Source organism: Drosophila kikkawai, chromosome 3L (genome assembly GCF_030179895.1).
Source record: "Drosophila kikkawai strain 14028-0561.14 chromosome 3L, DkikHiC1v2, whole genome shotgun sequence".
NCBI classification, from domain to species: Eukaryota; Metazoa; Arthropoda; class Insecta; order Diptera; family Drosophilidae; genus Drosophila; species Drosophila kikkawai.
The window spans coordinates 3,702,191-3,717,324 of record NC_091730.1 but is presented as its reverse complement, the minus strand read 5'-3'; the positions used below and the strand labels follow the sequence as shown (position 1 = coordinate 3,717,324).

Genomic DNA, 15,134 nt, shown 5'->3' with positions numbered 1-15,134 from the left:
CGCTATATGGTCGTTGAGGCACCCCTAAAACCGTTCGTCACTCCATCGGTACGTACATAGCTCCTTTGAGCTCGAAACTGTGGCAAATGTTTCAATTTTACGTGCCACTGTTTAGTGCCAGGAGGAGGAAGCAGCCAGGACTCGTTCGATTTTGATTCCGTTGCCAGCCGTAATGAGCTGGCTGGAATTTTATGGGGCCAGCACGAGTGGATGCAGCCAGGTTTTGGCCCCTGCTGACATGTATGTGCGCCCATAAAATTGATGGCATGGCCAAGAGCCAGGACATGTGCGAGGACGATAGTGTTGCCAAAGAAAACTAAACAGAAATCAAACTAAAAAAATACTATATTGGAAAATTGGGTATAAGAATATGCTAAGAGATTCTTCTTAAAAGAAATTAATGTTTACTTCAAGTTTCCAGAGATTTTCTGTGAGAAATAAATCATAAAAGTACAAATTAAATGGTAACTAAGCTTAAGAATAAGAGTTTAGGTATTTAAGATTTTTCTAATATTTTTTAAACATTTTGAAAGCCCACAAATTAGTAGTAACCTTAAGAATTTCCTCCCTTTAAGCCCCTCTGAAAATGGCTAATCCGTCACCTCTGTAGCATTACATTTGGCCAGAGACCCTGGCAGCCTCATCAATTTGATGTCGTGCACATTTAATGTGGTGTTGAGGGCGCGCGCGGATGCATAAAAAACCAAACGAAACCAAACCGAACCAAAGAACGAGCCGCGTTTGCGAATCCTGGATTCAACGTGGCCCATAAATTACTAATAAAAGCCGCCCAGAATATGCGTCCTATATGTGCGTAGTGTGTAGTTCACGTGGGTTCGCGGCTTTTTAGTGTGTTAAAACGGAAATGCGTTGGCCGCCATTTTGTGGGGTGCTGGAGTGGATGAGTGTTACAGAGGCGCTAACAAATGTGCGGCCTATTGACACATCCGGCGACGCCGAGTGACACATTTTCACGGGCTAAATAAATTGTGTAAATCACAAACACACTCACACGGAAATCCCAAACAAATTCCCGATGAAATGGTGTTGGTCAGCCATGGAAGGTAATAGCTGTCATTCGCATTTAATTTCTTTAAAAAATGTTCTAATGAAAATATGTTATTATAAATATGAAATTCCAGATAAAAAACTACTAAATTTATAAATTTATTTATTATAAATTGTAGTTATTAATTTGTTTTCTATTTATTTTTATTTTTGATTAAAGTAAAACCAATTTTTTTAATTAAGACTCCATTAAATACACCTACTTACCTTCACATAATACTAAGAGACTTCCTTAAATTCCCCCCGTTTTGTAAATATTCTTTTAACAATTTTTTAAACAAACAACTCGTAGATTTCTCTTATATATTCGCATTTTATTTACTTGAACTTCGCCTGCTCACACGAATATAACTCTGACGCTAGCTAAGAGTTGTCTTACATTGATATACAATTGATATGGGTGGTGGCTAAGCTTCGCTCGTTACGTGGCCTAAAATCAGAGAACTCGTTTGGGATATTTGTTTCTTTGGGGATATGTCTGGGTTTAAGGTTTGGTTCAACGAAATTATTATTATTCTTTAGCAAGCTTAGCTTAGGTCCTCAAGCAGAGTCCCATACGTATGTGTACGTGTAGATCTGAATACAAGTGAGTATATAGCACAGTTATAACTTGAATGCACACGAATTCATTTAGCATTTGCTTTTTTGCATTGTTTTTTTAAGCCGGTTTACATCTAAGTTATTTTTAAAATTAAGCTAGCCAATATCAAAAAATATAATGCAAGGGGAGTATAAATTCTTAGAGGGTTTTGCCTGTATGGAACACAAAAATGGTTTGAAAAATATAAAAGAAATTTAAAATATAATTAAATAATATAATTTAAGCTCTAGAAATATAATTACAAAGGCCGTTATGACTCTACATTATAGCTTTAAATATTTATAATTTCTCAGAGGTTAATTATGATTAAAAAAAAAATGTTACAGGTAAAAATCCTAGATGATTAATAAAAAATACAATTTTTCTTTATAAACTTCAGGGAAAAATTAATTTAAGAACTTAACATAAACTAAAAATACCCTGAAGATGAAATAACCAAAAACAGATTCCTATTCACTCAGCCAAAAACCTACCTAGAACTTATATTCCCTTTCCACTATATTTCCGAAGCTCTAATTTAATCGGCCAGTTATATTTTTACCATATATATATACGTTATTATTGGGCAGCATTTCTCATTCAAATGTTTTTCTGAAAATTCCTTCATTAGCGTTTTATTTTTACCTCAATATATATATTTTTTTTTTCGCGTTTTTGTGTATAGATGCTTGCAAAAATATTTGTAATATTCGGCTTGTGTTCCACTCGCAGTTTTTCTTCTTTTTTTTTTGTTCCTTACGCCCTTGGTTTAATCCTAACCCTATTATATCGTTCACATACCTAAACTTACTGCCTCGATATGTTCAAATCCTAAACCGACGCTTATTTTTCCTTTACAATCCTAACCATCCAGGGGAACCTTAAGTATCGCTATGCTGTACAAATCTTAGAGTCTACGCCTTCCTAGATATCCTCTCTGGATCAGATCAGAGCCAGTGTATTGTATTATTGGGCCATGTTGTTGGTGCCTTTGCGCTATGTGAGTTGCTGCCAGCGGTGTTGATGTTGCTCCTGCTGGTAGCGCTGCTGCTCCCGAAGCTTTTCGGCCTTCCAACTGGACTCGCCCACGCCCAAAGGATATGGTATAATATCCGGTTGTTGTTCCGAGGACGAGTTGTCCACCTCGTTGCGGTCGCTGTTCATGTTGTTCTTGCTGTCTGGCACAGCCGCAGCCACATCCTCCTCTTCGTTGTTTTTTGGCTCATTTGGTTCGCCATTAATTTCGTGGTTCCGGCCGCCATGGTGAGTGTTTTCGAAATTGTAATAACCATATTTATTTGTGTTAGACATGTTGTCGTTGGCGTTGCTGTTGCTGCTGTTGTTGGCCTTGTTTTGGTTGCAATGCTGTAAGCCAAAAAGAAAATTGCAAAGCCATATGAAAATTTAAGATAAAATCAGCTATAGAAATATTTTTCGGGAATGTGTAATTAAATTCTTGGGTTAAGGGAATGTTTTTCAGACTAAAAGTTGGAGCTTGCTGAGAGGGTCATTGCTGGGAATAATATTTAATAATACAAAAAATAGTAATAATATATTTCCAACCCGTAATAATTTGTTCGATATTTATATATAAAACCATGTAACCACTGAAAAATATTTATTTAAAGGAATATCAATTAACTTTGTTCTAGTTTTTGTAGCTAAAAAAATATAATAAAATATAAAATTAATTTCTTGCATTTTTTAGTTTAAAGCTACTATTTTCTAGTTCATTTTAAGGCATATCTACTGTATTGATAACCAGTTATCGCCATAGTTTATAGATTATTTGTCTCGAACGATTTAGTCAAGTGTTTTCTTTTTTTTTTTTTTGTTTGCTTGTCAAGTAGATAAGGTTTGGGGTACCACAAAAACCTCAAGATGCACTTGAAAAATCATGTAACGAGTGCAAAATAAAATATAAACAAAGCTGATTTCTGTTGTAAGGAAAAGTAGATAGTCAAGACAATAATTTGCAATTTTATAGTATTAAAAAAAAGCAAAATTGCAAGGTCATTGAGAGCTCATATCAGCTTAGTACAAATATTAGCTTTTTGCTTAAACAGGAACAAGAAATTAAGGTCAAAAATAGATAATATTAAGCATAAAGAACCTTGAACTACTTTGGCACTAAATTTGCATTATAAAAGCCAGCAGTTCTTTGACTTTCAACACAATTTGCATTTCTGCAAACGAGCTATTAGTTCTCTTCCATAAAAAACATAACAATGACTTCTTGTGCACTCGGAAATGTTTTCTCGAAAACCAAGGAGACCGCCAGGATTGTAATTATCGGCGCTGGTCCCTCTGGTATTGCTGCTGCCACCAAACTCCTAGAGCAAGGATTTCGCAATGTCCAGCTTTACGAAGCGGAGGATCGCATTGGTGGCAGAATCAAAACTGTGCCCTTTGCTGATAGCTTCATCGATCTGGGTGCCCAGTGGTGTCACGGCGAGCAGGGCAATGTGGTCTTCGAGAGAGTTAAGGACCTGGATGTCCTAGACAGAACCGCCGATCAGTCCCTACACTTTGTGCGCTCCAACAAGGAGATTCTGGACGAGAAACAGACCAACCCTCTCAAGGAATTCGTGGACGCCTTCGAGGTGAACGCGGATTGGGAAGGATCCGTGGGTGATAGCTTCACCAACCACTACTGGAACACGGTGGGAAAGGACCTAGATCGAACCATAGCTAAGGAGGCGCTGAGTGCCATGATGAAGCACATCTGCAGCGCGGATGCCTGCGATCATCTGTTCGAGCTCTCGCCCAGGAACTATAGGAACTTTCACCTTGCCGACGGCGATCAAAATCTCAGCTGGCGACGAAAGGGATTCTGGTATTTCCTGAGTCTCCTGCTCGAGGCCAAAGAGGATCAGCCAGGGGATCAGGGCTGCCTCCAGGGTCATGTTCATCTCAACAGGAGAATAGCCGAGATTAATTGGAAGGGCAACGGTGAGTTGACTCTACGCTGCTGGAATGGAGAGATTGTCACAGCGGATCATGTAATCTGCACCGTCTCCCTGGGTGTCCTCAAGGAGAAGCATGAGAAGCTATTTGTTCCAGATCTTCCCTTGGCCAAAGTGCGAGCCATTGAGGGACTCAAGCTGGGCACCGTCAACAAGTTCATAATGGAGTTTGAGAAGCATCCGTTCCCGGAGAATTTGAATAATGTGGCCATACTCTGGCTGGAGGCTGATCTCCTGGAGCTGCGTGGCTCGGAATTCTTCTGACTGGAGAGCGTCTGTAGCTTCCATCGCGTGGACAGGCAGCCCACTTTGCTGGAGGGTTGGATTATTGGTGCCCATGCCCGGTATATGGAGACTCTGGGAGAGGAGAAGGTCCTGGAGGGTCTCTTGTGGCTTTTCCGAAAGTTCTTCACCTTCGATGTGCCCCGGCCGAAGCACTTCATCCGCACGCAATGGCATTCTAATCCCAACTTCCGTGGTAGCTATAGTTTCTATCCCACTTATGCCGATGATCTGCGGACAGGACGCACGGATCTAGCTTCACCTTTGGTGGATGTGACAAATGGCAGACCAAGAGTGCAGTTTGCCGGTGAGGCCACCAGTGGGAATCATTGGTCTACGGTCCATGGAGCCACTGAGTCAGGATGGCGAGAGGCAGAGCGTCTTGTGGATTTCTACAAGGCCAAGGCTCAGAATTAAATCCTGAAAATTTAACTTATTGGAAAAGTGAGCAAAAAAATTGCATTTAAAAAATATATAAAAATCCTTACATATATAAAAAAATTAATTTAAAATGCTGTCTTAAATTCTCAGCTATATTTTTTAAATCCTCAACTTTTTTAAACTTGTTACAACTTATTTTAAATCTTAAATATCTGTTTTAATATTCTCTTGTTATATTTTATAAATTTTTAAATATATATCTTCTAAAATCTGGCCACAAAACTAAGTCTTTTATTTGAAAAAGAAATTTTATCGGTATATAAAAATGCAAATATTACCGCCATGTTATATAAACCAGGTCTACATTTTCTAAACAAATACAAACTGGTTGCCTTTTCCATAACTAACCAATTTAGCACCCAATTCTGTAATCCCTTCAAGTAAATAAAACACCTGAGAGTAACAGAACTACAATTTCACGGAATTTAATCCTCTCAAAAAGGCAAAGCCTGCCAGCGTGCCTTTGCATAAAGGAAGCCCCTAACTGAACCCATTTAATCCCGGCGCCAGTGAGTTAGTTGTACAATTAAGCCAAATGCTTCTCCTTCACTCTGGGCCATGTCAGCAGGATTGCCGACTCCAACTGTCAGCCACTCAGCATCCAGTTAGAGTAACCCCGATCCCCCTCTACGATTTCCATGCCGTGCAACCAGCAAACACAGAGAAATACTTTGCCAGTCATAACAACCATTACCTGGACCATAACATAAGTCCCGGCAAAGACGGAACAGGAACAGGAACAGGAATAGGACAGGACAAGAATAGGACAGGACAGGACAGGACATTGGCTAGGCAAATGTGTGTGTCCTTTGGTCAAACAGAGACTTGTTTAACATTGTCACTCGAGGAGTCACACGAGCACGTGGATGAGAATGGCTGCACTGAGGGGAAAATTTAATGAAATTCTATACTAGGGCTTATATTATATATTGACTTATATTTTAAATAATTTAAAAATATATTTTTTAAATATAGAAATCTTACATTTACTCTATTAAATTTATTTTATTTTATTTAACACATTTTTCCCAAATGCATTGGGCTATCAAAAACCACACATCCGGCTGGCTAGACACCGATGGCAATGAAGGGTCTAACGACTGTCGCTCCTGCAGCGCATTAACCAAGGGATTGCTAGGAGGATTGGTAGGGGGATTGCTAGGAGGATTGCTAGGAGGATTGGCTGGAGGACTGGTAAAGGGATTGGTATGGAGATCGGGTTAGGGATATAGGAACACTGGTATGTGGACACGTTCAGCTGCAAAGCTACAACAGATGTGACCAACTTGTAGTCGGGACCAAGCCCGCCTTCGACTGGAAGGGCGACAAAGTCGCATATGTAATTGCTAGCTGGTGTGGTTGAGGACAAAAAGGATGAGCCAGGAGCAGATGAACTAAAAGCAGATACGACTACGACCACCAGGGCGACATGCAAACAAACAAACAAATGCAAACACACAAAGGCAGACAGCAAACACTGAGGGAAAAATATAAATATAAAACTATAGAAAAAAATTAACAATATAAAAATATATAAAAATATACAGTATAAAAATATATATAAGGGATGAATTATAATCTTTATAGTTTATAATTTTAAATATTGAATTTCTGAATTTACAGGACAAACCTAGTGAGATTGTATATAGATAAGATTATACAATATAATTTAAAAGGACGTTAAGGCTCTTTACAATTAAATGTAGATCCTTTTAAAATCTTTAACAATTCTTTTAAAATTTGTACATGGTTTTCAATCAACAAAAAATTATTCAGACTTCTAAAACCACTTCTCACAGTGCATAAGAGTGCACCAGAAGGATAAAACAGGAGCTCACATCGGAGCCAAAGGAAATTTTGAATGTTCTGGCCCCGGCTTGGCATAAATTTGAATTTTCAACATGGCCAGGCAAAGTGCTGCTCTGTGAAGCCGCCGCCCCGGCAATTGTTGGATGAGACACAGCATTTTGCAGGGGAATCACATGGCCAGTGTTCCTAGTGCTCCTGCTCCTGCTGCTCCTCCATCCTGTTGTCCCGCTGTGGTTTTTGTGACCATCCTTGGTCTGGTTGGCCTTTGGCCTGGCCTGCGTTTTTCCCCAGCACCAGAGATAGTCGCAATGTGCTAAACTGATTTCTGACTCTACGTATATATCTATTCCGCACGTAATCTGCAAACTTTTGCATGTGTGAGCCGTCACTGACCACGCCCCCTCACCCCATAGGCCAGCCCCTTTTTTCCGAATTTCGAGTGTGTTTGCCGAAAATGTTGCCCCGAAAAACAGGCGCAATTACAATGTTGTTTGCCCGGCTCGTTGTAAATGAGTTGGTCAACATGTTTGGCTTTTATTTGGCTTAGTCTTCTATATATACTATTTTTTTATAGCAACTGCTAGGGCTTGAAATTTAAAGATCTATCTATGGTTACATTGGAGGCTTTACTGCTGCTCAGTTGCTTTACAGATAAACAAAGAATAAATGTGGAAACTGATATGTTGTGTCTGGGTAGAGACATTAAAATTGGCTATAAAATAGAAACGAACTTGTTGGTGGATGATTTTCATTGCCAGTCGAATTTAATGTTTATTTTACGATTTAGAAATTGGTGTTGAGGGGTTAAAGGGTAGGGTATCAGCAAAATACATAGCAAAAATATATAACATTTTTAAGAAAGGTTTATTTTAGGCATTAAGTTATGTAATTTTTTTTTGGCAGTTTTATAATTATATCCCACGATCTACTGCTTTTATCTAATCTTAGACATTAATATACACTACGAAGGATTGTAAAAAATTGTAGACCTATTGATTAGATTATAGATTTTATTCCAGGAATCTTAAAGCCATAGATGGTGGGTTTAAGAACCCCCAAGAACTGTCCGCTGATAAGATATGTAACTAAAGTCAACTAACTAAGGAAAGCTAACTTCGGAAAGACTTATTTTGTAATTTGTAAAGGCAGAATTGTATCAATATTTTTCTGTAATTTATATGATTATTTTTTGGAGAAATCAAAGCTTAAAAACAGCATAACTAAGCACAAAAGGCTTCAAATTCAATTCGATAAGATTTTTTATGTTAGTTTTTTTTAGGTTAACAATTCTGCATACTAAATTTTAAATTTTAAATCATTAAAATTTTAGGCAATTTTTGAGATTTTTCATGATGTAACCCCTTATCAAATTTTCAAAAAATCCCAAAAATTTTTGAAAATTTGTTTTGTTTTGAACATAGCTAGATCGACTCAGCTGTTAATGCTGATGAAGAATATATATGATTTATAGGGTCGGAAATGATTCCTTGCCTGCATTTGAAGCATCTGACTGAAATTATAATATCCTGTAAGGGTAACAATAACAACTATGCTTATGCGAAAAAATTAGACATAATTTTATAAAGAAATTTATTAATTAAGAAAAGGCTTTACAATTATTATACATATTTCTTTATTATTTATAAATAACACAGCCTCTTAATGCTTGAGTTATTGTTTATAATTTTCTATATTTACAATTTATTATACAAACAAATTTGTATAAAATATATCTGTAATATTTATATTTGAGCTATTCAAGAAATGTATAAGTTAGCTTTCAATAAATACTACACAGTTTTTTTCAATCCATTTTTACTTTAATACCTGTCCAAGTTGTAAGTGATTGTAAAATCTCATCTTAAGCAAAATAAATCATAGGTTCTCCAGCTTCTTTGCTCGATTTTAGGGATTCACTCAAGGATAACTCCTCCTGGGGATGACCCAACCCCACTTCCCTTCTCACAGCTGTGCTGTCCGCGACCTGTAGTAGGTATTCAGTCTATTGGCCTCGCGGAAACCCGTCTCCACGGCACCGTGAACTGTGGAATAATAGTGCTTGTGGGAAGACTCGCCCGCGAACTGGAGTCTCGGCCTGCCGCCCACATCCAGCAGTGGGGCCTCCAAGTCCCACGCTCCCGTTCGCAGCTCGTCCGTGTACGTGGACCGGAAGGTGTAGCTGCCCCGGAAGTTTTGATTCGCATGCCATTGAGTCCTCAGCATCCGCTTGGGATGCGGCATCTCGAAGGGCAGGAACTTGCGGAAGAGCCAGAGCAAACCCTCCAGCACTTTCTCCTCCGTGAGCGTTTCCATGTGCCGGGCATGCGGTCCGATTATCCAGCCCTGCAGGATCCTTGGCTGCTTGGACACGGGATAGAAGCCAAAGACACTCTCCAGCCAAAAGAGTTCGGAGGCGCGGAGTTCATCCAGATCCTCCCTCAGCCAGAGACAGTTGAAGGCTGGCCAGTCACTGGGCAGCGGTGGATGTTCAAACTCCAGAAAAAACTTGTCCACGGTGCCGAGTTTGAGTCCTTCTATCGCTCGCACTTTGGCCAAGGGAAGACCTGGCATAAAGAGCTGCTTATGCTGCTCCTTGAGAACTCCCAGGGAGACGGTGCAGATGACATGATCTGCCGTGATGACCTGCCCATTGCAGCAGCTGATGATTACCTCATCTTCTGCCAACCAATTAATCTGGGAAACTCTTCTGTTGAGCAGCACACGTCCCTTGAGGACACCCAGATCCTCGGGATGATCCTCTCTAGCCTTCATGAGCAATCGCAGGAAACTCTTGTAGCCCTTGTCCCGCCAGTTGAGCAAAAGTTCACCCTCGCACAGCCAGTAATCCAGGTGACCTTTCGCGGAGACCTCGTACAGGTGATCCGCCGCCTCTACGGAGGCCTCGAATTTGTGAAAGATTTCCAGAAACTCCTTGGCAATGGTGAGATCAATGGGCGGCAGCTTGGCCAGTTCCTTCCAGAATTTCTGGTTACAATAATCACCCAGAGTGCCCGTAAAGTCCAGGAGCTCCGTTTGCCTGTCCGGTATGGACTTGAAAGCTATATCCTTCAGCTGATCCGCTATATGGTCGGGCAGCACTTCCTTGTTGGAACGCACGCACTTAAAGGTCTCGTAGTGATCTTCTGTGGCCTCTAGGAGATCCAAATCCTTGACGGTTTCGTAGACCACGTTACCCTTCTCGCCGTGACACCATTGGCCGCCCAAATCGACGACATTGTCGCCGAAGGGTATGGTGTGGATACGGCCACCAATGCGATCCTCGGCCTCCAGGAGCAGTACATTCTTGAAGCCCTGTTCCAGGAGTCGCGTGCCAGCTGCAATGCCAGCTGATCCTGCTCCAATTATCACAATCCGAGCGTTTTGTTTGGTTTTACTAAGCAGGCGTAGAGATGTGGCACTCATGTTAATTTTAATTATTTGCTTAAAATATTTAATTTATTTTAAAATGGACAGACCGCCCGCCGTCTTTCACCATCAACGTTTGAGAGTCAACTAATTTGGGTTTCTCTTACTCACAGTCGAGGCAGTCTTTAATTTTTCGCTCTTTATAATATTTCTTTGTAGTAGTTTCTTGCTCTGTCCTTCTATGTTTATGGTTTAACCCGATAAGATCCAACTTTCTGATAAGCACATTGTTGCCTTGCCAATTTTGTATTATATTTACTTTTCTAGGTATTATGTCAATGCATTTAAGCAGAGAATAAAGCGGTGCTCACTTCATTATCAGTAATTTTTATTAGACCGTAAAGAGAAACAGTCCATAGGAGAGAGAGAGAGAGAGAGAGAGAGAGAGAGCAAAGGCAAGCCGTAAAACTATTAAAGAAAAGAGAGGGGAACTTTCTCTTATTACGATATTTCTGTAGCTGACATTTCTCTCTTGACATACGGTATAAGAAACTTAGAGCTCTTGAATTTGTATTTTAATTTAGCATAAATCCAACTAAGTGAATGCGATTAAAATTAATTTATTACAATTTAATTAGTTTATTAATATTAATTTATAAGTTTATTAAAATTTATTTAATAATTTTTAAACATTAATTTTTAAATTTATTAAAATTAATATATTAGAATTCATTTATTAATTCATTAAAATTAATTTAATAATTTTTAAAAATGAATTGATCAATTTATAAAAATTAATTTATATTTATTTAACTTTTTTTTATCATAATTAAACATATGCTTAAATAATTCAGAAAATGTATTCAAAAAATTTTTAAATTTATAATTTGCATAGATTTATAAGAATGGCCTATTTATATCCTTTTAGGATATTATTTTTTATTAGAAGCTGGTTACGTATTTAAAAAGTCATTTCCGACCCTATAAATCATATATATTCTTGATCAGCATTAACAGCTGAGTCGATCTAGCCATGTCCCAAAGAAAAAAAAAATTTTTTTAATTAAACCATTTTTTCAAAAATTTCATAAGGGGTTACATCATTAAAATTCTCAAAAATGACCAAAAATTTGAATTTCTTAAAATTCAAAGTTTAGTATGCAGATTTGTTAACCTAGAAAAAACTAGCACAGAAAAGCTTTCCGAATTGAATTTGATGATTTTTTGGCTTAATTATGTTAATTTTAAGCTTTGATTTGTCAAAAAAATTCTTGTATAAAAATTATGATTAAATATTTTATGTATTTTTTGACAAACTCCAAAGGTATATAATCTTTTTTTGTAAGAATAATATAAACAATCCTATAACTTTGACAATACTTGAACAGCTCGATCGCTTAGGCCCATTTAGGCCATCAAATTTCAGTTACAAGAGTGGAAAACTTTTTGGCATTCGACTGTCATTGTAGCAAACTCCATTTGGCGAAACCATTCAGAGTCCTGATAAAGGACACAGAACAAAACAAAAGGTATCACTTTGGGCCCCACACACAGACACACACATAAACCGAGTACAAAATGTTTTCATTCGGTTTGCCGATGGCGCAGTGGCACAGCCAACGCTCCTTTGATGAATGTATTCATAAAAATCCAATCATTGCAATTGCACAGCGAAGGCAGAGGCATTCAAGATGAATTCGCCAAAATAATGGGAAAAACACAACAGACAGATGGGCGCAGCAGCCGAACCTAACAGCGAAAGCTCCGCCTCCACCCATTCGCCATTTATTCGCACAAAAAAAACCTTGTAAAAAAAACTGAGAAAATAAATGCAGCAATAATTTTTTTCTTTCTTTTTTTTTCGGAAAACAAAAAAACACATTTGTGCATAGAGGGAGACTAGCCAGAGTTGTAGGAAATTGAAAGGTAGAAATGAAAGCTAGGTGTTACTTAGGTTTAGACAATTTTAGGGATAAAAATGTATAATAAATAAATACTTCTAAATAAAAGTAAGGTGACAAACTTTTTGGTACCATTTAAAATTATTTCACTTTTACAACTTTAAAAATTTTCTGGGAACAAACTGTAGGGTCTTCTTCCTGAAAAACCCATCATACCCACAACTTTCACCCCTTAAGGGGTATCCTTACCTTCCCAGCACATTTACAACAACAAAAGATGCGATTAAAATGACAAGTGAAAGCAATTTTCGTGCATCTGCTACAAGGCAAGGGGGAAGGGGAAGATGGGGGGAAATACTCTGGAAAATCCTGAGGAGAAAATGATTGTGAGGTTGGGACACGGCCGAATGATTGCCTGAAATGGCATGCGAATACGGTTGGCCAGTGTAATATGACAACGTTTAAGGGTGCTGATGCTGCTGCAAGAACAAAAGCCAAGGAACAAGGACGTACCCCTACCCCTACAAAACCCCTGGCTGGCTACTCACATTCGTGCTGCATTCACATTTCAGTATCCATTCGACGGCAATGAATTTATTCTCGATTTGTATCTGATGTGATTGCAGGAATTCCTGATCGATTGGCTCCAAGGCGACCGTATCCCATAACTGTGCATTCTCCGGCAGGTCCTCCTGGTCCGCCTGCTCCTCATCCTCCTCCTGCTCCTCTTCATCACCGTAGTAGTCGTCCTCATCCTTGGACCTTTGGTGCTCCTTCAGTTGCCTTTTTCTGGCCTTTTCCCGCTGTTGTACGTAGTTAATTGGATCGACAGCATTTAAAGGACACAACAGCTCGACCTGAAGCGGCAAAAAAATGAAGAAATATTCAGAAAAAAATGGCAAAAATAAAAGAAAACGATTGTAAAGAGATTGAAGATGTAAGGAGTTGAAATCTCAGCCCGAGAGAGGATTTCCTTCTCATGGAAACAAATTCAATTGGCAGGACCGGAGGTGTTCAATTGATTTTGACATCTGGCCAACATTTGACTTTTAATTTTGCTGCCATTTGAGCATTGCTTGCCCTCTCGTTGCTGTTTCTCACTCTCTCTCAGCAAATTGACGTTTTAATGCAATTTGCTTTTTAATTAAAACTAAAAGGCAGAAGGCAAGAGCCAATAAACCAAGCTAAAATGCGATTGGGGTATGGCCGACATGGGCATATTCTGTCAATTATTGTAGTTTTGTATATCTGTTTAGGCCTTGTGAATAATTTAATTTTGAATATTTAAGTCGCGGTCAGCCACAGCTTAAATTGGTGAATAAATAAATAATAAAGAATGCATAAAGTGATTACTGATGATTATGCCAGAAAATTACATTTGTGCAATAAGAGAAATTCGTTTAATTCGTTTGTTTTGCATTTATTTGTTTTAAACAAATTATATTAATGAACAAATTATTTGTATAAAATAATTAATAAAAAGTAAAAAAAAAATAAATATATTTAAGTTTCCTAAAAAGTCTGCTTAATCCTGATCCTTCTCCACTTTAGCTCATCGATATATCCAGGGTATCAATGGCATTTGAACCTTTAGCTACAGCACAAAGGCGGCGTCTTTTAATGCCTTTCGATGGGATTGCATTCAAATTAACGGTAATTTAATTGCAACAGACAAATAGCAAACAAACAAGCAAGGATGCTGGATATTTGCATTCCTGCTGCTGCGAAAGAGCAATGGAAAAAGGGAAACTCAATCCGCAGATATTTTCGTTCTCCTCCCAAGGCAACGGACTTAAAGCTGAGACCGTCTTAGCTCCGTTGGCCACTTGGCAGGTGGCGCAGGGATATATATATACATATACCTGGAGAATCCACTACCTTTTGCTTACCTGTATCGTGGTGGAGACCGCCGGGGCACAGCACTTGATCCCCCGATGGCAGCGCCCGCAGAGCTTCGGTCGATACAGCTTACGGGAGATGCACTCGCCCAGCCGGATCCTGGCCGGACCGAGGCGCTGAATGCTACGGCACTCGTGGCCCTTCTACGCCGGATAAGTCAAGGTAGAAAAAGTAAAGAAAAGGTTGGGCTTAGTAAAGACAATATGTAATGTAAAGAAACGGTTGTGCTTTTTGTATTTATTATTAATTTTGTAGTATTTAAAATCTTATCGATATTAATTTCCCTTCTTATAGTTTCATAAACAAGGATAGAGATACTCACACGTATCCTGTGTTCAGGCTCCGCTTGATGATGATTATGATGATGATGGTGGGAGTGGGAATGGGAGGGGGTCTTCGAGTGGTGGAGCTTCCGCTTAGGCGTTAATGGGTGGTAGCTTCCACTCCTCTTATTGTCCTCCTTGTCGCACCTGCGATTCTCGCAAAGCCGCAAATTGCTCAGTTGATGGCAGCCCGCGTGCGTGGAGGTGTGCCTCGTGGCGGTGCCCAGGCCACAGCTCCTGCTGCAGTCCGTCCAGTTGCCGCTGGTGGTGCTATTGTGGCAGGTGGCGTAGACTGCAACGAACAGAGAGGATTTTGCTTACTAATGAGCCTGTTCGAGATCGGATTAAGTCATTAATCACTGACGGAAAATGACAAGGCACAAGACGTGACGTCTTGCTTAGAAATTGCTGGAGAATTTGAAATTTTCTTTTTATTTGAAATTAAGTTTTTATTATTTAATGCTACCTTCTACCTATTTTTATCAAATCTTCTTACAAA

The 15,134-nt window shown here is 39.0% G+C and overlaps 3 protein-coding genes across 4 annotated transcripts in view; 1 reads left to right on the top strand and 2 right to left on the bottom strand.

Moving 5' to 3' along the window:
- Positions 1-1,375: 1,375 nt before the first annotated feature.
- Ccn (cellular communication network factor protein Ccn) overlaps positions 1,376-15,134 on the bottom strand; it is a 64,240-nt gene continuing 50,481 nt past the window's right edge. For both annotated transcript variants that reach the window (XM_017162916.3, XM_017162917.3), the window contains exons 7-10: positions 14,635-14,927; positions 14,303-14,455; positions 12,962-13,270; positions 1,376-3,013 (exon numbers count right to left, since the gene is read on the bottom strand). In XM_017162916.3, coding sequence (XP_017018405.1) covers positions 2,645-3,013; positions 12,962-13,270; positions 14,303-14,455; positions 14,635-14,927 — 1,124 coding nt within the window. In that variant the 3' untranslated portion in view covers positions 1,376-2,644. The remainder of the gene's footprint in view (positions 3,014-12,961; positions 13,271-14,302; positions 14,456-14,634; positions 14,928-15,134) is intronic.
- LOC108071952 (spermine oxidase) lies at positions 3,839-5,387 on the top strand. Its single transcript, XM_017162919.2, is given in 1 exon segment — positions 3,839-5,387. A coding segment is annotated over 1 exon segment (1,437 nt). The 5' UTR covers positions 3,839-3,876; the 3' UTR covers positions 5,314-5,387.
- LOC108071951 (spermine oxidase) lies at positions 8,945-11,012 on the bottom strand. Its single transcript, XM_017162918.3, has one exon. The coding sequence runs from the start codon at positions 10,567-10,569 to the stop codon at positions 9,109-9,111; it is 1,461 nt and encodes a 486-aa protein (XP_017018407.1). The 5' UTR covers positions 10,570-11,012; the 3' UTR covers positions 8,945-9,108.